Source organism: Peromyscus maniculatus, chromosome 15, assembly GCF_049852395.1.
Source record: "Peromyscus maniculatus bairdii isolate BWxNUB_F1_BW_parent chromosome 15, HU_Pman_BW_mat_3.1, whole genome shotgun sequence".
In the NCBI taxonomy this organism is placed as follows: Eukaryota; Metazoa; Chordata; class Mammalia; order Rodentia; family Cricetidae; genus Peromyscus; species Peromyscus maniculatus.
The window spans coordinates 40,863,565-40,888,912 of NC_134866.1; the positions used below are offsets into that span (position 1 = coordinate 40,863,565).

The 25,348-nt window shown below is 42.7% G+C and overlaps 1 protein-coding gene across 1 annotated transcript; it reads right to left on the reverse strand.

Moving 5' to 3' along the window:
• Positions 1–1,504: 1,504 nt before the first annotated feature.
• On the reverse strand, positions 1,505–14,821 carry Mocs2 (molybdenum cofactor synthesis 2). The gene is made up of 7 exons (XM_006979433.4): positions 14,590–14,821; positions 13,630–13,751; positions 12,401–12,545; positions 8,499–8,626; positions 6,130–6,280; positions 5,044–5,167; positions 1,505–2,652 (listed from the first exon to the last, which is right to left on the reverse strand). Exons 3-7 carry the CDS (start codon positions 12,496–12,498, stop codon positions 2,584–2,586), a joined length of 570 nt encoding a protein of 189 aa, XP_006979495.1. The 5' UTR covers positions 12,499–12,545; positions 13,630–13,751; positions 14,590–14,821; the 3' UTR covers positions 1,505–2,583.
• Positions 14,822–25,348: the final 10,527 nt, after the last annotated feature.

Below are 25,348 nucleotides of genomic sequence, written 5' to 3' on the forward strand. Positions count from 1 at the left end.
CTTCTTAACCAATGTCTTGAAACGTTCTGAAGACATACTGTGATTCTACAGATCATATCCAAAAGATAAAAATCTAGAGGCTACATCAATGGCTGAGCATCTATTACTTCCATGTGAAGATAAGACCCTTTCCATTCTCTACCCATTCAAAGGCAGTTGAAACACAAACGTACCATGATTATCGATAGTGCTTTGTAAGGGAACTCACCTCATGCCATTACAGTCCAAAGCAAGCAATCTACTAAAGGCTGCTGCTTGTTTTTAAGACTACTCTTCCACTTCAATGGCCAGCTGGCAATGGCTACATGTTGGGGTGACGTCAGCCTTTGATCACTCAACAACCAATTAACTCTGCCACTCCTAGGTGGGGACTAACGAAGCTCCCAGTGTCCTGAACTACAAACTTTCAAGGATGCTCCATTCTGGTTCTTCCAGCACATCCCAAATCTAATCCTCCATTTTCATGCTGGAGACTTAGTAGCACAGTATCCAGGTCCCACACAGCATCAAGCCTACTTACTGAAGGCATGATTCTTTAAAGCCATTTTTAATGACTTCTCTACGCTCTTTAAAAACATAATTACCTTCAATGAAAGCCTTGTAAAGAGTATTTGAATAGAAAAATCATTTTGTTGTTGTTTCTGTTTGGTTGGTTTTAGTTTTTGAGACAGGATTTCTCTGTGTAGCCCTGGTGTCCTAGAACTTACTATGTAGACCAGGCTAGCCTCAAACTCACAGAGACCCTCTCTAGTGTTGAGATTAAGGCATACACCACCACTCTTAGTTCTAGTAGAAATATCTTAAAACTTGAAAGTATCTCACATTAACATTAAATGCAATGCATTAACACCAGGAGTGCAAAATCCTAAGAATATACACAGCGGCGCAGTGACCTAATGTGTTTTCAGGGTTAGGGTAACTGACTCCAACACCCAGCTCTTGATCCCCCACAGATGCAGATATATGAGCTTGATCCCCCACAGATGAATATATGAGCTAATTAGGTAAAATGTGTTTTTCTTGGATATAATAAATAGTATTTGTAGTTGGGAGTTTTTCCTGTCCTGCCTGGCCTGTGGTTAAGACAAATCTCTCTCACCCGCTGGTCCTGCAGCCGCTCAGACCCAAATAAACACATACAGGCTAATATTATTTAAAACTGCTGGGACATTAGCTCAGGCCTACCGCTGACTAGCTCTTACACTTAAACTCAGCCCATTTCTGTTAATCTATGTGTTGCCACATGTTCCATGGCTTTACCTGTGTGCCTGTTACATGCTGATTTCTGGACGGTGGGCTGGAGTCTCCTGACTCAAACTTCCTCTTCCCAGAATTCTCTTCTCTGCTTGTCCCGCCTATACTATACTTCCTGTCTGGCTACTGGCCAATCAGCATTTTATTTTTCAATCCATCAGAGCACCACATTCACAGCATACAGAAAGACATCCCCAGCAAGGATTACTAAGTTACTTGCCAAAAAAGAAAAAAAGAAAAACTTCTTCACTCTGTGTTTAAAAGTAATCTTTATTCTCATTATGAATATTGCTAATTCTATGATGAGATCAATTATCCAGTTAAGCTGGTATTTTTAATTTTTTATGAGCTCAGAATGCACCTTAAGTTCCCCACTGAACCTATATGAAGCGACAGATGTGTTATTCATCTGGGTTGTGATGATCACATTATAACACAAGCATATCAATATCATATTATAGAACTTAAATAGATTTTACTTATCAAGCATATGTCAATAAAGCCAAAGAATTTTTCAGAACAAATTGCATGGGACTTTTGCACTCAAACCTGCCATGATATATTGACCAATCAAAAACTGGATGCTTGGTTAAAAAAATATGCAGAAAACTTAATTGTTTAGTGATAACTTCACACAGGGTAATGTTACATTAACATCATGAAAACTATTCAAACTACTTTAATAAATAATTTTATAATCTCTCTAAACAGCTGTGGGCCAACGTTTAAACATCAGATGCCATTTTAACACAAACCACTTTGCTGATAATTTTGGAAAAATTTTATAGTAATTTGCACAGTCATAAGGATACTGATAACTCATGAAATATAAAAGGCTTTATTGTACAATTACAGATTCTGAAGTCATAGCGGTCTCTGTAATATAAAATTCCTTAGGTATTATCACTGACTATAAACAAACGGGATCTACTTTTAAGCTGTTTAAATCATGATTTATTTAGTTTCATTTTTAAGTTACGTAAAATATATATCAAAACTGATGATGACTTTCTAATCCTGCCAAACTTTTCTAACACGTGCCTGATAGCGATGCCGTCAACACACCATGAGACAGGGGTTCTTCCGGGGACAGCTGACCATAAAAGGAAGGCCACAAATCATCATGAGCTGGCTACAATCGGGAGTTAGTCACAGCAGGATAGTCGAGCAGACACCTTATCTTTTATTTAAATTAAGCCATTTCTTCCCATCTTCAGTTCCTAGGCAGCCCCTCATCCCACACACTCATGCATTCTGCTTTTCCTCCACTTGTATGACCTAAGAGATGGTTTACCACGTTCAAGACTTGGTGCACCCAAAATGAAGGGACTAATCACCAGCGGCCCAGAAGCATTCTTTGTTTCTTTTCCAAGATGATGCTGACTCTTCATAGATTTCCTGAAAAACAGAACCACCACAGGTATTCAAACTGAGAGAACTGAACACACTTGAACAAGTCAGGCAAGTGAACAGCATACCTGCTTCTACCACCCACCCCCTTTAACCATCAAAGCGACACTTCCCTGAGGCACTAAGAGCACAAACATGGATGACAGGCCAGAAGTTGTCACAAGACAAGATGCAACAACAGAAAAGAATAAACAACTTCATCTGGGCCACCCGCCCCCCCTTCATCTCTACTTTTATTTACCAAGAGTTATTAAGTTATGTACGAGAACATGGGAAGTCTTTAGCTTTAAACCTCTTTTCTTTCCAAACTCACCTACTTGGACATTTCTAAAATGAGGTGTGGACTGGATTTCCACCAGCTGTGAAGTTCCATGAGCAGCTGGGAAGTGTTTGAACAGGCCTGCACTGCAGTCCACTGCCACCTCTGTGTAGGACCCTCTACCTGCCGCAGCCCCCTTGCCCATGTCTCAGATGCCCTTCAAGTGTGAGCCAGGCAAAGAATCAGACTGGAACTCAGACAACTGAACAGGAAGAGGAAAAGCATCGCCTCTTCCCACACCGGCCAGATTTCATTTCAACAGTGAGAGAAACCCAGATTCAATTGCCCTTAAATTCATTCTTGTAGTTTTCACCTCTAAGACCCATCTCTTCTCCTTCCTCTCTCTGTCTCTGTCTCTCTGTCTCTCTCTGTCTGTCTCTCTCTTTCTTTTGTTGTTTGTTTTTCGATACAGGGTTTCTCTGTGTAGCTTTGGTGCCTGCCCTGAATCTCGCTCTGTAGACCAGGCTGGCCTCACAAAGATCTGCCTGGCTCTGCCTCCCGAGTGCTGGGATTAAAGGTGTACGCCACCACTGCCAGCTCCTTTCTCTCATCTTCTCTTCCCCTAACCTCTTCTTATCCTCCCATCCTCCCTCCCTCCCTCCCTCCCTCTCACTTTCTCTCTCATCTCTACTAAGTTGCTGAACTGCTTTTTCTGGCTTGTCTCCGTTTCCTCCCAACAGCGATTTTAAATCCTTGGACTGAAAGGTCTGCCCCGCATGTCTGGGGTGGGTCACTAATGTCTTGTCTGCTCCACTCCATCGCCTCTGAGCACTGCCCTTTTCCACTCCCTTACAGACCACAGAGAGCAAATTCGAAGTTCAACTAGTCCTTGAGGCATAAACTAGGGGTACGTGCCCGCTCTTGCCTCTCGCTCTCAGCTGCAGGGCTAGCCCCCACCTGCTGTCTTGACTGTCTGTCCTCTCCTCTCCGGTAAAGAAAGCCACCTTCGCCATATGGCTTGAAGCTCATTTGGAGTGCTCTCAACTCCCCGCCCTTGTGCAGGCTCGCCTCCATTCTCTCAGAATCATGCGGTCTTTACACACACACACCCTATCCTGTAATCCCAAAGTAGTTCCCAAACTCTTTAGGCCACGGAGAGGATCAGATTTTACCTGGCCCCTGGATCAGTGTCCCACCTGATCATCTTTCCCACTGACCGAGGCCAACCGCTCCTTTGAGGATAGTCCTGGCCCTGTGTGGCTCTTCTGATCCTTTGTGCTGGCATTAGTTCCTCGGCTTTGGGAACAGCCATACTGCTAAGGGCAACTCGGGAATTCTTGACTCAGATGCATCAGTAAACATTCCCAAGTGCAGAACTGTCTGGTCAATGCTGCTACCTTCTGGGGGGTAGGAGCAGGGTCGGGGGAGGTGTCCCTTCAGAATGCTCCATTTAACCAGAGAATTATTCATTCTTGTTTAGCTTGACTTATTGGCAGAAAACATGACAGAATGGCCTATCGATGTTTTTATTATATATAATTATACACACACAAACACACAAACACACATATATATGGGGATGTGGTCTTCGTAGCCTAGGACAGAATAAAGCTTGTGATTCCACCACACAGATGGAAATGTAGATATACAACACCATGCCTTGTTCCTATTTGTTTTCTAATCCACCCATTGACATTTTCTCAGACACACTCTCCACCCTGAGAAAAGAACCACTAGATAAAAGCTCTTTTGCTTTAGGGGATTTCTTTTTCAGCCAAAGACTAAGCAGCCAACATTATTCTCACTTTCCAAAGAAAGAGCTCTAGTGGAGTAGAGTCCTAACTGAAGGGAGATTACCTAATGAACTGCAGGAAGCGTGTGGACTAGAAATCCTAACTGCCAGCCTTCTCTACACCATGCATTCCTTGGGGCATAGATTCTTTTATGCTTGAACTTGGAAAACAACCACACCATAAATGCACTATGTCAGATAGGGAACACCAGAGTCTATAGGTATGCAAGGCACAGGAAACCAAATTATGAAAGTACTCTTAATCACAACCTTTATCTATGCATAAAATCAGGTCCCCGCGGCAAAGTGAGGTGTTTCCTTCACTCACCTTTTTCCATATGGGCACCTTGGCTTTTAAAGAATCGATGGCATAGCTCACAGCTTCGAGGGATGCAGCTCTGTGAGCCGAGGACACAGCAATAATTGTGCTGGCTTCTGTCACTGGAACCAAACTTGAACAAGATGATGAAAACAAATTACCATTATTTCCTAATTCACACATTAAATACACCACCAAGAGGGTGGGAAAATCTGTATATATGTTGGAATTATAATGTCATTCTATTGCATTTAAATGTCTAGGTTAACTAGAAAATGATAATTTATGCCAGTTATATTCAGTGGAAATGAGCATCTATCCATAAACCTTCTTTGATGGGGACTAAGAAGAAAAGGTCCTCTCCCTAATCCAGTGGTTTTGCTACTGTTATGAATTGCAATGTAAATCTCTGTTTTCCAATGGTCTTAGGTGACCCCCGTGAAAGGGTCATTTAGACTCACAAAGGGGCCGGGACCCACTGGTTGAGAACCACTGCTCTAATTCCAGCCATCTAACTCAAACAAGGTATAGTGTGAGGTGGTATGTAAAGACTACAGTGACCACATACACTTAACATACAATTAAAAATGACAAAATATCAATTAATCTTGAGCAACAGGATCAGCAACACCCAGTACCATTACCAGTTAGTAATAAAATTATAGCTAATAACAAAATAATGACAGATGTCTTAATTGCTGGCTTCTTTGAAAATCCTGGAATGCCATTCTTTCTGGTGGTATGAAAAATGAACTGTTTTTAACGGCTTCAGATCTGTAGCCAACTTTTAACATGCACTAAGCCCAGAGGCCAGAACAACTGTCTAAAGGCATTGGGGATTTAAGCAGACATTCCCACAGGCACTCGGGCCAGGACCTGAAGGTCTTGGTGATTAAATTTCATTAGAGCAAATGAGGGAAAGAGCCATCCAAAGCTACAATCCAGCAAGCAGCCAAGGCAGATGCTAGGAGCCCTCTCCACAGTCCTTGGGCTAAAGTACAAGCTTTCCTTTCTTGGCAGATGGAGTCGGAGTCAGTATCAGTATACAGACAGACAGCAACCAAATTCAACGTTCAAAAGATAAAGAAATCCTACCCAAGTCGATGGAACACTGCTATGTGTCGCACTGGCCATTTCTGCCTAATGTCACTACAAATTTTTCTGATTTCATTTTCTGCCATCGGTATATATGCTTCATATTCTAAACTAGTGACTTTTTTGCCTTCAAAGTTATTTCTTGTAGTCCCTAAAAAAAATAAAATAAAAAAAAAATCACATAATGAAAATAAGAATTTTTACTATAACAGAAATACTTCATTCATAGAATGCTTTTTAAAGGATTACTTTTCACTTACAAACAAGTATTGTACATTTCTCTAAAACCTATTTTAAATTTTCTACAAGAAAAATTTCACTAGGAGAACAAAAGACAATTATCTCCAAGATGATCAGAAAATAATATTTAAGCAAGCTCCCTGAAAGCATTGATATGCGAAAAAAGTTGTACTGCTCTTCTTACCAATAGTGTATCATGCTTAAAAGGAAAATATCTGTGTTTCCAGTATTAGCAACAGATACATTTTTTTACCTTAATATTTGGAAAGTGCAAAATTTCTCTCTTAGCATTGACTTTTATCATACCTTCATTATCCCTGTAATTTAATAAGACTTGTTAATCAAAAAGTAACTAAGATAAACTAAAACTGAAAGTTTCTGTCCACTTCCAAGAGCAATCTTGGTTTGCCACTCACTACTATGCATCCTGTGACTGTGGACACTATCATGGAAGGCACTCTGCATCCTCTGACTGTGGACACTATCATGGAAGGCACTCTGCACCCTCTGACTGTGGACACTAACATGGAAGAACTCTGCATCCTCTGACTGTGGACACTAACATGGAAGGCACTGTGCATCCTTTTACTGTGGACACTAACATGAAAAAACTCTGCATCCTCTGACTGTAAACACTAACATGTAAGGCACTCTGCATCCTGTGACTGTGGACACAATCATGGAAGGCACTCTGTGTCCTTTGACTGTGGACACTAACATGGAAAGCACTGTGCATCCTCTGACTGTAGACACTAACATGGAAGGCACTCTATGTCCTTTGACTGTGGACACTAACATGGAAGACACTCTGTGTCCTTTGACTGTGGACACTAACATGGAAGGCACTCTGCATCCTCTGACTGTGGACACTAACATGGAAGGCACTCTGCGTCCTCTGACTGTGGACACTAACATGGAAGACACTCTGCGTCCTCTGACTGTGGACACTAACATGGAAGGCCTTCTGCATCCTCTGACTGTGGACACTAACATGGAAGGCCTTCTGCATCCTTGACTGTGGACACTAACATGGAAGACACTCTGTGTCCTCTGACTGTGGACACTAACATGGAAGACACTCTGTGTCCTCTGACTGTGGACACTAACATGGAAGAACTCTGCGTCCTCTGACTGTGGACACTAACATGGAAGACACTCTGTGTCCTCTGACTGTGGACACTAACATGGAAGGCACTCTGCATCCTCTGACTGTGGACACTAACATGGAAGGCACTCTGTGTCCTCTGACTGTGGACACTAACATGGAAGACCTTCTGCGTCCTCTGACTGTGGACACTAACATGGAAGGCCTTCTGCGTCCTCTGACTGTGGACACTAACATGGAAGGCCCTCTGTGTCCTCTGACTGTGGACACTAACATGGAAGGCCCTCTGTGTCCTCTGACTGTGGACACTAACATGGAAGACACTCTGTGTCCTCTGACTGTGGACACTAACATGGAAGAACTCTGCGTCCTCTGACTGTGGACACTAACATGGAAGAACTCTGTGTCCTCTGACTGTGGACACTAACATGGAAGGCACTCTGTGTCCTCTGACTGTGGACACTAACATGGAAGAACTCTGCATCCTCTGACTGTGGACACTAACATGGAAGACACTCTGCGTCCTCTGACTGTGGACACTAACATGAAAGACACTCTGTGTCCTCTGACTGTGGACATTAACATGTAAGGCACTCTGCATCCTGTGACTGTGGACACAATCATGGAAGGCACTCTGCGTCCTCTGACTGTGGACACTAACATGGAAGACACTCTGTGTCCTTTGACTGTGGACACTAACATGGAAGAACTCTGCATCCTCTGACTGTGGACACTAACATGGAAGGCCTTCTGTGTCCTCTGACTGTGGACACTAACATGGAAGGCACTCTGTGTCCTCTGACTGTGGACACTAACATGGAAGAACTCTGCATCCTCTGACTGTGGACACTAACATGGAAGGCCTTCTGTGTCCTCTGACTGTGGACACTAACATGGAAGACACTCTGTGTCCTCTGACTGTGGACACTAACATGGAAGGCACTCTGTGTCCTCTGACTGTGGACACTAACATGGAAGGCACTCACCAATTTGTAGGCAGAAAGAGAGCAGCTCCCACACTCACCCACAAAGAGGGACACCGCACCACACAGAGGGGAGATCACCAACTGTGAGACTTCATCCACTGAGAGCTGCTTGTCAGTGAACTGTATTATGTCTTTAGGCTTCTCGTCAACCTCATCCACATCTTTCCTAGAAAGAAGACGTGAACAGCCCTCAGCGAGAGTGTCAGAAGTAACACATTCCACTTTCGTGCTGTTTCCATGTCTACTTTTTCTCTATTAGGTAGAAGAGGAGGATTTGATTTGAGTGATGAGTCTAAAGTTTTAACAAACAATTACAACTATTACTATCCCACATGAGTGAGTCTTTAGAAATTCGACAAGTGCGCCTATATACACCAAGAATGTAACTATTGTTCATGTCTCTCATCACCATCCAATTGAGGGATCACCACTTTCATCTGTACAGATATCATCACTAACAACTATGTAACCCAGCCCCACACCACCTAGATCAGCACTAACCATCCAGTAACCAAGCCCCACACCTAGAACATCACTAACCACTATGTAACCCAGCGCCACACCTAGAACATCACTAACCACTCTGTAATCAAGCCCCACCCCTACAACATCACTAACCACTCTGTAACCAAGCCCCACACCACTCACAACATCACTAACCACTCTGTAACCAAGCCCCACACCTAGAATGCCTTTTTCCTTTTATTCAAGCAAGAGATAGAAAAAGAGAAGAGATGATAATTCCATAGGAACAAGGGGCCCTTCACAATCTGGCTCAAGCCATGGAGTTAAGAAGGTACCACCTGTGACCAACTATCTAGGTATTGTGGACAGGCTTCTTTAGTTTTTCATTTATCCATCAAACAGCATTATGCAACGCCATCTGTTTATACTACGCTGGGTAGTTTTATGTCAACTTGACATAACTAGAGTTATTTGGGAAGAAGGAGCCTCAGTCTTCCCCACCAGATTGGCCTGGGGGCAATTTCCTTGATTGATGTGGGAGGGCCCAGCTCACTGTGATGAGGCGCCACCCCTAGGTTAGTGGTCCTAGGTCCTCCAAGAAAGTGGGCAAAGCAAGGTATGACAAGCAAGCCATGAGGAACAATCCAGGAAGCAGCATGCATTTCTCCCCGGCTTCTGTTTCATCTCCAGCCTTGAGTTCCTGCCCGGACTTCCCTCAGCCATGGAGTACAACCTGACATTGTAAGCAGACGTCAACTCTTTGGTTCCCAACTTGCTTTTGGTCATGTGTTTAACCACGGGAATAGAAATCCTTCGACAAAGGACTAAGGGCTGGAGACTACCCTAGGAACTGGTCTGTGGGGAACAAAAGCACAGGCTCCTGACCTCAGAGTGCTCATATCTGTATAGGAGAAGCAAACCAACGAAGAACCACAGGTTCAGGAAGATGGCTCAGCAGGTACAGATACTTGTCGTCGAGCCTAACTACCAAGTTTCAAGCTTAGGACATACATAGTAGGAGGAAAGGATCAACTCCTACAAGTTGTCCTCTGACCTCCACGTGCTCCATGTGGCGTGTGTCCATTCACACACACACACACACACACACACACACACACACACACACACACACACACACACAGGAATCACAAACCTACCACATTCAGCTAACTTAATAGAAATAAACAAGTTTCTGAAACACGTCTCAGAGACTGCTGCAGATAAAGGGATCCCAAAGGTCTCTCGAAAGAAGTAAATGTTCAAAGTTGACCCCTGAAAGATAAGAAGTGACCACAGGAAGAAACGGGAACAGGGTGTAGCTGATGAGAGGGAGTGGCAAATGCCCAGACTTGGGAACAACGAAGAATACGATGTGCTTAGAAGGACAGGAGTAAAGGGGAGAGTGGAAGCCTGAGGCCGGCCAGGTAAGAGGACTTTATATGCTATGTTATGAGAAGCATAATTAGAAATTCTGTGGCAGTTCATCTGATTAGAAAAATGAAAGAAGGCTCAGAGAAGTTATTAAAGACAGGTTCAAAGTGCTGAGAATCCAAGAAGTCTTAATTCAGTGTTTGTTTCTCTATTATCGAACTTTAAAAAAAAAAAAAAGCATCTGACTTGCAGGATTTCCAACATTCTCTACATGCTACCTGAGGTACTTAGATCCTTTACACCAGTGGTTCTCAGCCTTCCTAACTGCAGCTCTTGAATACACATCCTCACGCTGCAGTGACCCCCAACCATGAAATTACTCCGTTACTATTTTATACCTGTAATTTTGCTTCTGTTATGAACCAATATGGGCATCTGATATGTGACCCCTGTGAAAGGATCATTCACCCTCCCAAAGGGGTCCCAAAGGTTGAGAACCACTGCTTTATACCCCCTCCTTTTTTTTTCTGATAACACAGAACCCAAATAGGTCACCTATGTGCTTCCAACCATACTGAGTCCCCATACCTCTGATTGTACAAGACTACTCAAACTTAACTTGCAGGTTTTAAAATTAGCTAAGATAAATCACTCAAGCACAATACACTGCTATGAGCAATCTTTCATACCTTTCTGAATAGCTGCAAGTACATACATAGGCTTTTAAAAGTAGAACTCCCTGAGATTACCATGGTGATATGCTGATCAGAATGTCCACATGAAACTAAGATCCATCTCTAACAGGGTATCCTAGCATGTCCAGACAGCAGGCCTGAGACAGAGCCCCAAGAGTGGACATGCTGGCATCTGCTATACAGCTTTCCAGGAAAGTGAGGAAGAGAAAAACAAGTGCCGTTGGCTTGTCTTTAATGGGGCCAACCCTACGCCTCTGTGTAGGATGTTTACTGTTGTTTTAGTGGGAAAAAAAAATCCTATCAGTTTTTTTTTTCAATCTATAGCTTAAAGAGTTTCTAATCAAGAATAATTTAGGTTGCAGTTTATTTATTCTTCGGCCGACAATAAAATAAGCTGTTTTGACTAGAACCCTAAGCTCGATGCTCCCAAACTACCCTGAAGAATGGTTCTATGCTTCCCACTCCACTGTGAGCTACGTTGCCTTGGAGCTGCACACTGCCACGCAGCTGAAAAGCTGTGCCTCTGTACTGGGCAATGGCAGACTGTCTTGTCAGGGACACTGACCATTTAACTTCCTACTCGCATAGTTTCTTTATGTCCGAGGAAGGCAGGATCAGGTCTGAGCAACCACATGTGTTACAAAGTAAACAGGATCGTATTACAAAGACAAATTCAAATTTGGGTCCTGCCACTGTGACCTAACGCCATATTTAAACCATGTGACTAAAGGCTTTGTGTGTATGTATGTGCACGTATGTGTGTGTATTCATGAACCTGAACAGCATGTACATTTGGGTAGAGGTCAAATGTCAACACTGGTGTCTTCCTCCACTACCTTTCACCTTAGTTTCTGAAACTAAGTCTCTCACTCAGTATGGAGCTCACTGGCCTGCACACCCCAGGGATTCATCTGCCTCTGCCTTCCAGAGCTGGGATAAATGTATATGCCGTCTCATCTGGCTTTGACAGGGTGCTAGGTCTCCAACCCAAGTCTTCAGGTTCACACAAGCACTTTACAAACGGAGTCACCTCCCCAACCCCAAAAGATGAGGGTTGGTTGTTTTTTTTTTTTTTTTTTTTTTTTTAATTCTCTGAATTTGTTTCTCCACCATCAAAATACAAGCATAATAAGATCTCAATAAGAAAGAAATGTTAAACGAACATAAGGGACAAATCACATTGACATTAAACTGCTTACCATAGAGGTGATAGAAGATGGTAGACAGTATCCATCAATGCCTACCATCATGACAGTAACCCCAGTTGCTGCCACATCAGTAAAGGACTGGTACAGACAGACTCACAAAGACTATATAGTATCAGCGAACCATATACAAGCTGTCATGTGTAGGATCTTTCACCACAAGACTGGCTGAAAAAAAAAAAAAAGGAAAGAAATACCACATACCTAGATGGCTTCAATGCACTATCCTCCACTAATTGGGGGGATAATGGCAATTTCGTCTCCGGGCTGAAGCAGGAGTTGCTGATCTCCAAGCTCGACATACTCTTGACGAACGGCAAATATCACCTGATTTCTAACATCCGCCAATCTGAAACAGAAACAGTCTGATGAGACGTTGCCAAGTCAGCTGCATCTCACATCTCCTCAGCTGCACGAAGGAACTCCTATCACTCACAAGGTGTTAATCTCACTGTCGTTCTGTAGAGGGCATACCCCTCGAAGCACATACTTGATTACAAAGATACCTTAGGTTACTATGTGCTGAGAAGCTGAGTAGTTGGGGTTGGGGGAGTGGGGAGAGAAACAAACACCCCCAAACTAGACAGGAGCCAATATTCAAAACTTTAGGTAAAACAAAACAAAACCAAAAAAAAAACCCTTCCCAATCAGAACACGGCCTTTCCCCAGGCCTAAGTGTAGATAGATGTATCGTAAGTCTAGCTGAGAGGTCTCCCACAAGTACAGCTATGTTACTCCAGGTAAGAAAAACAGTACAAAAGTACAAAGGTCTTGCTAACTCTTCACTAAAAGTAAAAGCGATCTGAAAGACTCCTAGTCAGGGAGACATATTTCCTGCTGAGCACACAGTGTCTCGTCTTCCCACAGAGCACTGAGTTCTGGGTTAACCCTCTCTGGGCAGGCAGAGCAGCTCTATTCGTATTCCTGGAACATTTTCAGATAAATCCCTTCTATATTTCATCCCAGAAGGGCTTGAGGTAAAGGCGATGGCAGTTACATTTCAGACTTTCAGAGACCAGGAGGAAATTTTTCAAATATCATTTGGGGTTTATTATACTTCTTTTTTTCTTAATCTCAGAAAATATTTGAGTATGCTAAAGAAAAGGACAGAAACGTTTACAGTGAACATTTTTTAACTGCATCTTGTTATAAAAGGCAGGACTTACACGCTGTGTCTTAGAAATTACAAAAATGATTGTAGATTATATAAACATGTCTAGGGGTGTCCACGTTACTATGTCTTTTTTAGTAAATGACCTCCAGTGTTCCTTGTGGCACTTGAATATTTCTAAACACCAGAGTTTTAAGATTTCAAGAGAAATACAACTTCAGTGCTCTTACGCTACAACACACACTCACATACACACACATAATTTACACACTTTAAAAACACTAAAGGGTCCATTATATATGCATTCTACAACTTTAACTACCCAGGATGTAGGGTCTCTATCTCCTTCCACAGCTGAAAAGCTTTGATTTCTTGAGGCACAGAAATGGTCTCTGAACGGACGCCGGTTATTTCAGCACTTTTTGCAAAATACAACACTTCAATCTGAAATGAGAAAGGATGCTTTAAACAACTCGCACTGAGAAATGCAATTGCCCATAAAACTCCAACACAGCCACAGATTCACATCTGAGACAAAAGTTTTCAACTCAGTTCTGATTTCTGTATACTTTTTAAACCTGTCAGAAACCTGTGTGGACCCAGTCAATCCTAGGACATTTCCTTAGAAAACATGGGTAAGTCTGACTTCAGCTGACATAGAATTGACTCTTCCATACATCCTAAAGTGAGCACAGGTCTGGGTCAGGAAGTGAATTACACAAGTAAAATAAATTGCTCAAACAGCAAAGGCCTAGCTTTCATTTCATGGTGGTCAAATGACCTTTGAGTCAAGTTACACAACACACAACACTTGACATGCAGCAAAGCAAATGGGCTTGAATTACTGGATAAACTGGTACTTCCTAGGCCAAACGTGTGCAATCAGCCTGGGAACTAAGGAACCTGACCATGCAAAACGGCTTACTTGTCATTCAGTACAACGTAAGTCTCCACGCAATAATCACAGGGTCCTGCAAATTATCCAGGGCCTGTCAACCCATAGGGGACGCACATTTCCTCGCAATAATTCTTAATTCGGTGCGTTTTAAAAAGTGTGTCTCTGTCGAAATGAATCCATCAGGAATGGCAGTTAAACAAAAAGGTCTAGAGGCCTTCAGAAGGGAGTCGGTCATGCTCGGGGACAGAACTTGACTTTCATTGAGCTGCAGGCTCAAGGCCCGGAGCCAGGGACGGGATGGGAAGGAAGGGCCTCCCGAGCAGGACTGAGCCTGTGGTGGAGCCCCGAGCCCAGGCTAGCTCGCCCGCGCGTACCAACTCTTACCTGGCACCGTGGAACCATCCCGCTACACACCGGGGAACCGGTCTACCATCGCAGAGGCTCAGGATGACATCAAGGCGCATGCGCGGCCAGATGCTCGCCCTGCTGTTTGGGCTCAACACTGGGCGTATGGGCACTACGCATGTGCAGGCTTTCGCTCCGCCCCGCCCCGGTTTGGGCAGCCGCAAAAGTTCTCTGCTGCAGTTCCCTTTGCGTTTGGGTCTCCTATCTGCGTGCATGCAGGTCAGCTGGTAATCTGGAGGGGCGGTCCTCCCGGCCCCGCCTCTGCGATCCCTCCATCCAGTGTAGGATTCGGGTTTTTATCCCACCATAGGGACCATATCGGACCGACAGACACTTAGGGACCGTATCGGACCGACAGACAGACACTTTGGTAGTTTCTGAGTCAGCGACTCCATCCAGGCTTCCTAGCCGCAAGTCTCTGGCGCAGGGGTACTAGGATTTAAGTGGCCTTTGCTCGGCGCTCAGTCCTGAGCAGAAGACGCATAAAGGTGAAGGGTAACTGTGTTCCAAGTGTAATCCTAGGAGAAACCAAACATTTTATGACAGTGGAAGGGAGCGTGGCTCACCCACCTGCTTTTTATAAAAACCTTTCACCGAGAAGATTTTGCCAAATAGGAACAAATACGGGAGGAAGGGACATTTCACGGTTCTGTGTCAAGCCATAGGGTTGTAAAATTGGGTAATAAATTCCCGGGAGGAAAGTAGTTGGCAAGGTGAATGTTCCCAGTTCAAGGACGGAAAAGAAATGCTGGAGCGGGGGGGGGGGGGGGGGTAATGAGTTTGATTTATGATTTACATCAACATCTATTTTGATAAGGTTGCGAAACACTAAGGTTGTATGTCCACATCCTGTTAGACAAACAAGGAAACCGTGACAGTCACCCTAGGCTCCTCACTGGCGTCCAGTGACAGCATTGTGCAATACCTCCAAAAGGCTGAGAAATAAGGCATTATTTCAGTGCGATTACGCAGCCAAATTGGTGCACATAAAGGCCAGAGCCTATTGCTACTGATTGGGGGGAGGGAAGTGTGTGCTCAAAAAATGACCCAAGAAGAAGCCTTCCTAAAAACTAAAAACTTTCTTTGGTGATCTCAGAGCTAAGTCAGAGGCTAAAAGCACTGGCTGCTCTTTCCGAGGACCCAGGTTCAATTCCCAGCATCCACGTGGAAGCTCACAAGGATCTGTAATGCCAGTTCTGGGGGATTTGATGCTGTCTTCTGGCTTCACCGGGTGCCAGGTGCACAGGTAGTGCTCAGACATGCAGGGAAAACATGCATGCACATAAAAAAGAAAATATTAATGACAGAACACCCTTCTTTGGGAAAGATTTCCTTAAAGAGTGTGACTAAAATAAATAGCACAATAATTCATTAATAGCAAAATCAAAGCTCAATAAGGTTTTAACCCATTCAAATATAAAAAAAAGCAATTATGGGACCATGTTTATAGTCTAAGGTGTTGATAACATCAAAATAATATCATTTATTTTGAAAACATTCAAGAAAATTGCCCAGAATTGAAGTATGTAATTGCAAAACATCAAGTTTCTCTGTAGTTTTCATAACGATACCTCTGTTTTACAAGGTTCTTAGGGCTGGGGATGTAGCTTAGTATAAAGCTATAATCCATAGCACTGAAAAATAAAATTAAAAAAAAATCTTTTAGGAGCTAGAATAAACAATGGTTTCGAATGCCTTCAGTTTTTGATGGATGTGTAATGACTTAGCTAAAAAATAACATCATTTTGCTCTATTATGTTGAGAATCTTGCGGTTTCGTTTCTGAGTTATTAGTGGGGTGAATCTTTTCATGTTTCTTTCTTTTTTTTTTTGCCCTCTGATATCTTGCAGTTTCTATTTTTTTTTTCCTTTGTTGTCCAGTGAATAAAAAGCATGCAGCCCTAAGTTCCGGATTGCAAGCATGACTAACATCAGGATATTTTCATGTGATGCCAAAGACTTTGATGTTATTTTAATTATAAACCCACTATTTACATAAGTGGGGTGGGTGATCAGAATGGAATATAATAAATTACATTAGGAACAGCAAAACCTCTTCAGTATTAAGGTTATTATTTTGTTTAAGTTACAATTTATTATAAAAAAAATCTAGAGGCACCATTTTCTCAGCTGTACTATATGAAATGCCATATAGTTAAAAATAAGAACATGAGTTCAGATAAAGACACTTCCATTTTATTTCCATATTTTTTTAAAAGGTTGAATTCTGTGATATTAGAAATGTAGGAACATTTTGGTTCCTCCCAAAAGGATCTATTAAGATTTCATAAAGGTAACTTTATTTTAGGAATAGATTTCCAAAAATAATATTTCCCAGAGATGTCCGACAGGATCAGGGTTCATCATAAGCGTTACAGCTTGGATGGAAAGGTATCCTGGCAGCCGGGTGCCAAGAAATACCACGAAGTCACACCACACAACAAACCTCACACGGATTTATTGGGAGGGAGAAAAAACCACGAGGCTGGCTGCCTCTGTCAATGGAGAAACAGCAGCAAACTAAATACAGAGTTTCTTGGGAAGAGGGTGGAGCTTTCCAGGGTGGAGATTGGTGGGATTTCACATCCAGAGACTGGGTCTGTACGGTGGGGACCGGGTCTAGCAGTTAGAGGCCGTATTCTGTGGGTGGAACCTGGCCATTAGAGGTCCTAGCAGGAGGGGTCTGGCCACTCGTGTGCCTCAAGGGACTTAGAGTCATCAGATTTTTCTAACAAATTCTGAGTACATAGATAACTGCATTCCCTGTCCAGTTTATATCGTGTAAATACTTTCTGCCATGACTATTGCACGCTACTGCTGCGCTGGTTAGTTTAAATGTCCACCCGCTACAACCTTGAATTACCTGGAAAGGGAGTTTCCGTCTATAAATGTAGCTCAGACTGGCTGTGGACGTGTCTGTGGGAACTGCCTTGAGGGGTAGTTGGCCCATCCTCCTCATGGCACCGTTCCCTGTGTTGGGCTTTAAACTTCGTAAGTGAAGAAAGTCAGAGAAAAGCGAGTAGTGAGTAGCGGTGCAGCGATTTTCTGCTCTTCACAGTGGATGCGAAGTGACTAGTTGTCTCGGGTTCCTGTTGCTGCTGTGGCCCCCTCTGCAACCTGAAACCACAAGCCAAATAAACCCTTTCTTCCCTAAGGTGCTTTTGGTCAGGGTGTTTTATCACAGTCACGGAAAGGAGACAAGAACAACGGCTTAACCTCTGCTTGAATTGAGCCTCAAGTGAAAAATTTTATTTTCTGTTTCTGAAATGCAATCTATCCACCTAGTTCAGATTTGGAGTTTTGTTTTTGTTTTGTTTTCTGGGTTTGGTTTTGTTTTGGAGGCTTTGGGTTTTTTTGTTTTGTTTTGTTTTGTTTTTTTTGGTGGGGAACTGTTTGTGTTTTGATTTGTTGTTGTTGTTTTCAAGACATGGTTTCTATGTGTAGCCCCAGCTGTCCTGGGACTCCCTCTGTAGATCAGACTGGCCTCAAGCTCAGAGATTGGCTTGTCTCTACGTCCCAAGTGCTGTGATTAAAGTTGTGCACCACCATCACTGGGCTCAAAGATTTTTTGAAAATCTGAATATTTGTGTATTTGTAAGACAAATAGCTAAATGGTCTTATTAATAAAAAACTCGGAGTCAGATATTGGGGTGAAAAACCAAGAGATCAGAGGACTAGGACAAGTCACAGACAACCTCACCTCACTGACATTTCAGTCTCCAAAGAGAGCTACTTCCTGTATACCCACACCTATATGCCTTTCTGTTCTGCCATCTCATTTCCTCTCTCTGTCCAGCTACATCACTTCCTCTTCCTGCCCAGCTCTTTCACTTCCTGTCTGTCTGTCTGTACAGACCTCCAGACCTTTATGGTTAGTGCTGGGATTAAAGGTATGTACCACCACTGAATAACACTTCTCAATGGAGACTTTGAAAGCCAGAAGGTCCTGGACAGATGTAATGCAGACACTAAGAGACCATGGATGCCAGCCTAGACTATTATAGCCAGCAAAACTTTCAATCACTATAGACAGAGTGAACAGGACATACCAAGACAAAACCAGATTTAAACAATACCTACCCACAAATGCAGCCCTACAGAAAGAACTAGAAGGAAAATTCCAACCTAAGGAAGACAGACATAACAGAGACAATAAATAACCCTACAGCAGTAAATGGAAAAGAAGAGAAATACCAAAAGATAACAGAAATTAACAATCACTGGTCATTAATATCCCTTAATATCAATAGACTCAATTCACCTAAAAAAATAGGCTAACAGAATGGATACAAAATCAGGATCCATCCTTCTGCTGCACATAAGAAACACACCTCGCCGGGCGGTGGTGGTGGCGGCGGCGGCTGCGCACGTCTTTAATCCCAGCACTCGGGAGGCAGAGCCAGGCGGATCTCTGTGAGTTCGAGGCCAGCCTGGGCTACCAAGTGAGCTCCAGGAAAGGCGCAAAGCTACACAGAGAAACCCTGTCTCGAAAAACCAAAAAAAAAAAAAAAAAAGAAACACACCTCATCCTCAAAGACAGACACTACCTCAGAGTAAAAGGCTGGGAAAAGACTTTCCAATCAAATAGACTTAAGAAGCAAGCTGCTGTAGCTATCTAACATAATAGACTTCAAACTAAAATCAATCAAAAGAGATCCAGAAGGACATTACATACTCATCACAGGAAAGATCCACCAAGATGAACTTTCAATTCTGAACATTTATGCCTCAAATAAAAGGGCACCCACATATGTAAAAGAAACATTACTAGGGACTAGAGAGATGGCTTAGTGGTTAAGAGCACTGACTGCTCTTCCAGAAAACCCTGGTTCAATTCCCAGCACCCACATGGCAGCTCACAACTGTCTATAACTCCAGTTCCTGAGACCCAACACCCATGGCAAAACACCAATGTACATGAAATGAAAATAAATAAAATTTAAATATTAAAAAAAGAAACATTACTAAAGCTTAAACCATACATCAAACCCCATACATTAATAGTGGGAGACCTCAACACCACACTCTCACCACTGGACAGGTCTGCCAGGCTGAAACTTAACAGAGAAATAAGGGACCTAACAGATGCTGTGACTCAAATGGACTTGATAGATATTTACAGAACATTCCACCTTAATAAAAAAGAATATACCTTCTTCTCAGCACCCCAATGGAACCTTCTCCAAAATCGACCACATACCTTGTCACAAGGCAAATCTCAACAGACACAAAAATTTGAAATAGCATCCTGTATTCTATTGGACCACCATGGAGTAAAGTTAGATTTCAACAGCAACAAAAATTACAGAAAGCCTACAATCTCATAGAAACTGAATAATGCTCAACTGAACCACCAATGAGTCAAGGAAGAAATAAAGAAAGAAATTAAAGACTTCCTGAATTCAATGAAAATGGATGTACAACATACCAAACATATGGGACTCAATGAAGGCAGTGCTTGTGGTGGTATTTTGTTCCTCAAAATATTGTGTAGCTTAATAAACTCATCTGAGGTCAGAGAACAGAAAAGCCACCAGATATTTTAGATAGGCAGTGATAGCACATGCCTTTAATCCTAGCATTCCAGAGGCAGAAATCCATGTGTTCAAGGATACAGATAGGCATGGTGACTCCTCACACCTTTAATCCCAAAAAACAAGCCTTTAATTCCAGGGAGTGGTGGTAGAAAGCAGAAAGGTATATAAGGCATGAGGACTAGAAACTAGAAGCATTTGGCTGGTTAGGCATTTGGCTAGTTAAGCGTTCAGGTTTCTAGCAACACAGTTCAGCTGAGACCCATTCTGGATGAGGACTCAGAGGCCTCCAGTCTGGGGAAACAAGACCAGCTGAGGATCCGGAGAGGTGAGGTAGCTGTGGCTTGTTCTGGCTCTCTGATATTCCAGTATTTTCCCTTACCACACCTTCTGCATACTCCAGAAGGAAGGGGCATTCTGTTGCCAGTGTTCCTTGAAGAAACATTGTTTCTAGGAATGACCTGTTTACAGTAACTTTTCAAATGTCCTTGCTTTTTTTTTTTTTTTTCAAAGAAGAAAGCCAAGAGGTCAGAGCAAAGAGCTAAAACCTTACCCTTCCTCCTGCAGTGGTCCTACCTCTCAGAAAGAGAGTTACTTCCTGTGTTAAAGTCTTTATAAAGACTTTCAGTTCTGCCTTCTCATTGGTTGTAAACCCAACCACATGACCGCCTCGTCACTGCCTGTCTGTACAGACCTCCAGGTCTTCTATGGTTGGTATTGAGATTAAAGGCATGTGTCTCCAATGCTGGCTGTATCCCTGAACACACAGAGATCTACCTAGCTCTGCCTACCAAGTGCTGGGATTAAAGGCATGCGCCACCATCGCCCGGCTTTCCTATGGCTTGCTAATAGCTCTGACCCCCCGGACAACTTTATTTATTAACATACAAATAACATTTTAGTACAAAATAAAATATCACCGTAAGTAATAAGAGAAAAATTCATAGCACTAAATGCCCACATAAAGAAGTTGGAAAAATCTCATGCTAGTGACTTAACAGCACACCTGAAAGCTCTGGAACAAAAGGAAGAGAAGTCACCCACAAGGAATAGATGCCAGGAAATAATCAAATTGAGAGCTGAAATCAATAAGATAGAAACAAAGAGAACAATACAAAGAATCCATGAAACAAAGTGTTGGTTCTTAAAGAAAATCAACAAGATAGACAAGCCCATATCTAAACTAGCCAAAAGGCAGAGAAAGAGCATCCAAATTAACCAAATCAGAAATGAAAAGGGAGACATAATAACAGATAACGAGGAAACCCAGAGAATCATCAGGTCATACTTTAAACACCTGTACTCCACAAAATTGGAAAATCTAAAAGAAATGGACAATTTTCTGAATAGGTACTACATATCAAAGTTAAATCAAGACCAGATAAACAATTTAAATAGACCAATAATCCCTAAGGAAATAGAAACAGTTATTAAAAGTCTCCCAACCAAAAAAAGTCCAGGACCAGATTGTTTCAACACAGAATTCTACCAGATTTTCAAAGAAGAGTTAATACCAATACTCTTCAAATTGTTCCACACAATAGAAACAGAAGGAACATTACCTAAGTCCTTTTATGAGGCTAAAGTTACTCTGATTCCCAAGCCACACAAAGACGCAACAAAGAAACAAAATTGCAGACCAATCTTCCTCATGAACATCAATGCAAAAATACTCAATAAAATATTGGCAAAACAAATTTAGGAACACATTAAAAAATTATCCACCATGATCAAGTAAGCTTTATCTCAGAAATGTAAGGATGCTTCAATATATGAAAACCTATCAATGTAATACACCATATAAACAAACTGAAAGAAAAAATACATATGATCATTTTATTAGATGCTGAAAAGGCCTTTGACAAAATCCAACACTCCTTCATGATAAAGGTCTTGGAGAGATCAGGAATACAAGGAGCACACCTAAACATAATAAAGGCAATTTACAGCAAGCCAACAGCCAATATCAAAGTAAATGGAGAAAAACTCAGTGATTCCACTAAAATCAGGAACAAGACAAGGCTGTCCGCTCTCCCCATATTTATTCAATATAGTACATGAAGTTCTAGCTAGAGCAATAAGACAACATAAGGAGATCAAAGGGATACAAATTGGAAAGGAAGAAGTCAAACTTTCACTATTTGCAGATGATATGACAGTATATACAAGTGACATCAAAAATTCTACCAGGGAACTCCTAGAGCTGATAAACACCTTCAGTAATGTGGCAGAATACAAGATAAACTAAAAAAAAAATAATACCAGTAGCACAGATACTGAGAGCAACAATTAATAAATGGGACTTCCTGAAACTGAGAAGCTTCTGTAAGGTAAAGGACACAGTCTATAAGACAAAACGACAGCCTACATAGTGGGAACAGATCTTCACCAACCTCACATTGACAGAGGGCTGATCTCCAAAATATATAAAGAACTCAAGAAACTAGACATCAAAATAATGAGTAATTCAATTTTAAAAATGGGCTGTAGAGCTAAACAGAAAATTCTCAGAGGAAGAATTTCAAATGGCCAAAAGACATCTAAGGAATTGTTCAGCACCTTTACTCATCAGGGAAATGCAAATCAAAATGACTCTGAGACACCATCTTACACCTGTCCGAATGGCTAAGATCAAAATCACCATAGACAGCTTATGTTGGAGAGGATGTGGAGTAAGGGGAACACTCCTCCACTGTTGGTGGGAGTGCAAACTTGTACAACCACTTTGGAAATCAGTATGGCGGTTTCTCAGAAAATTGGGAATCAATCTTCCTAAAGACCCAGCTATACCACTCTTGGGCATATACTCAAGGAATGCTCAATCATACCACAAGAGCACTTGCTCAGCTATGTTCATATCAGCATTGTTTGTAATAGCCAGAACCTGGAAACAACCTAGATGCCCTTCAACTGAAGAATGGATAAATAAAATGTGGTACATATACACAATGGAGTACTACTCAGCAGAGAAAAACAATGACATCATGAGGTTTGCAGGCAAATGAATGGATCTAGAAAATATCATCCTGAGTGAGGTAACCCAGACTCAGAAAGACAAACATGGTATGTACTCACTCATAGGAGGATACTAGATGTGGAACAAAGATGACTGGACTGCTACTCACAACACCAGGGAGGCTACCTGGAAAACAGGACCCCAAGAAAGACACGGGGATCGCCCAATGACAGAGAAATGGATGAGATCTACATGAACAGCTTGGATGTGAGTGGGGATAATGAAGGGCGAGGGTCGAGGGAAAGAGAGCTTGGGGAAGTGGGAGATCCCAGAACAGAGATCAAGAACAGAGAGGGAGAACAAGAAATAGGAGACCATGGTAAATGAAGACCACATGAGAATAGGAAGAAGCAAAGTGCTAGAGAGGCCCACAGAAATCCACAAAGATAACCCCACAATAGACTGCTGGCAATGGTTGAGAGACAGCCTGAACTGACCTACTCTGGTGATAGGATGGCCAAATACCCTAATTGTCGTGCTAGAAACCCCATCCAATGACTGAGGGAACTGGATGCAGAAATCCACGGCCAGACCCCGGGTGGAGCTCTGGGAGTCCAATTGGCGAGAAAGAGGAGGGTTTATATGAGTGAGAATTGTTAAGACCAAGGCTGGATAAAGCACAGGGACAAATAGCCAAATGAATGGAAACACATGAACCATGAACCAATGGCTGAGGGGCCCCCAACTGGATCAGGCCCTCTGAATAGGTGAGACAGTTGATTGGCTTGATCTGCTTGGGAGGCATCCAGGCAGTGGGACCAGGTCCTGTGCTCAGTGCATGAGTTGGCTGTTTGAAACCTGGGGCTTATGCAGGGACGCTTGGCTCAGCCTGGGAGGAGGGAACTGGACCTGCCTGGACTGAGTCTACCAGGTTGATCTCAATCCTTGGAAGAGTCATTGCCCTGGAGGAGATGGGAATGGGGGGGTGAGCTGGGGGGAATGGGAGGGGGTGGGATGGGGGAGAACAAGGGAATCCATGGCTGATATGTAGAATTAAATTATATTGTAAAATAAAATAAAATTTAAAAAAATAAAAATAGAAAGAAAATGTGGCACATACACACAATGGAGTACCACTCAGCAGAGAAAAATAATGACATCATGAAATTTGCAGGAAAATGTATGAAACTAGAAAATATCATCCTGAGTGAGGTAACTCACACTCAGAAGGACAGACATGGTATGTACCCTATGGTGATATGAACAGAAAGTCTTTATAAAGACAGACACACAGGAAGTAGGTCTCTTTCAGAGAGATAGGACCACCTCGAGAGGAAGGGTAAGGTTTTTAGCTCTTAGCTCTGACCTCTTGGCTTTCTTCTTTGCATTGGTTCTGTGTTTCTTATTGAATAAGGCGGTTACTTCTACAGTACCCACTCATAAGTGGATATTAGATGTAAAGCAAAGGATAACCAGACAACAATCCACAACTCCAGAGAAACTAGCTAACACAGAAGACCCAAAGAGGGATTGTGGATCTCTCTGGGAAGGAGAAATAAACGAGATCTCCATGAGTCAACTAGAGATGAAGGGTGGGCAATGGAGGGTAGGGGATAGGGAATGAGAATATAAGGGAATAGGATGGTTGAGTTGGAACAGGGATGGAGTGGGAGAGCAATGAAAGAGATACCATGATAGAGGGAGACATCATGGGGATAGAGAGAAATGGATGCTAGGGAAGTTGTCAGGAATCCCCAAGGATGGCCTCAGCTTGGACTATACTAGAAATAGTGGAGAGGGTGACTGGACTGAACTGGTTTACCCCCGTGATCAGACAGGTGCCCCCCCCCCCCGGTCATCACAGAGCTTTTCTCCAGTGAGAGATGGAAGAAGATGCAGAGATTCACAGCCAAATACCTGGCAGAGCTCCAGGAGTCCAGTCAAAGAGAGAGAAGAGGGATTCTATGAGCAAGGGCACAAGGATCATGATGGGGAAACCTGCAGAGAGGACCAAACCAAACTAGTGGGAACTCATGAAAGTTGGATCAATGGCTGTGGAGCCTACATGGGACTGAGCTAGGCCCTCTGCATGGGGAGACAATTGTGTAGCTTGATCTGCTAAGGGGGCCCCCCCTAGTAGTAGGATCAGAATCCATCCCTGGTGCATGGAGTGGCCTTTTTGGAGCCCATTACCTATGATGGAACACCTCATATAGCTTTGAGGCAGGGGGAATGGTGTGGACTTGCCT

What these genes read in the sequence shown, in the direction of transcription:
- Mocs2 (XM_006979433.4), bottom strand. Translation starts at nt 12,498, where the DNA reads ATGTCGAGCTTGGAGATCAGCAACTCCTGCTTCAGCCCGGAGACGAAA. An exon ending in AGTGCATTGAAGCCATCTAG is followed by an intron (nt 8,627 to 12,400) that starts GTATGTGGTATT and finishes TCTTCTTTCTAG; the next exon opens with GAAAGATGTGGATGAGGTTG. An exon ending in AGGTGCCCATATGGAAAAAG is followed by an intron (nt 2,653 to 5,043) that starts GTGAGTGAAGGA and finishes TCTGTTTTTCAG; the next exon opens with GAAATCTATGAAGAGTCAGC.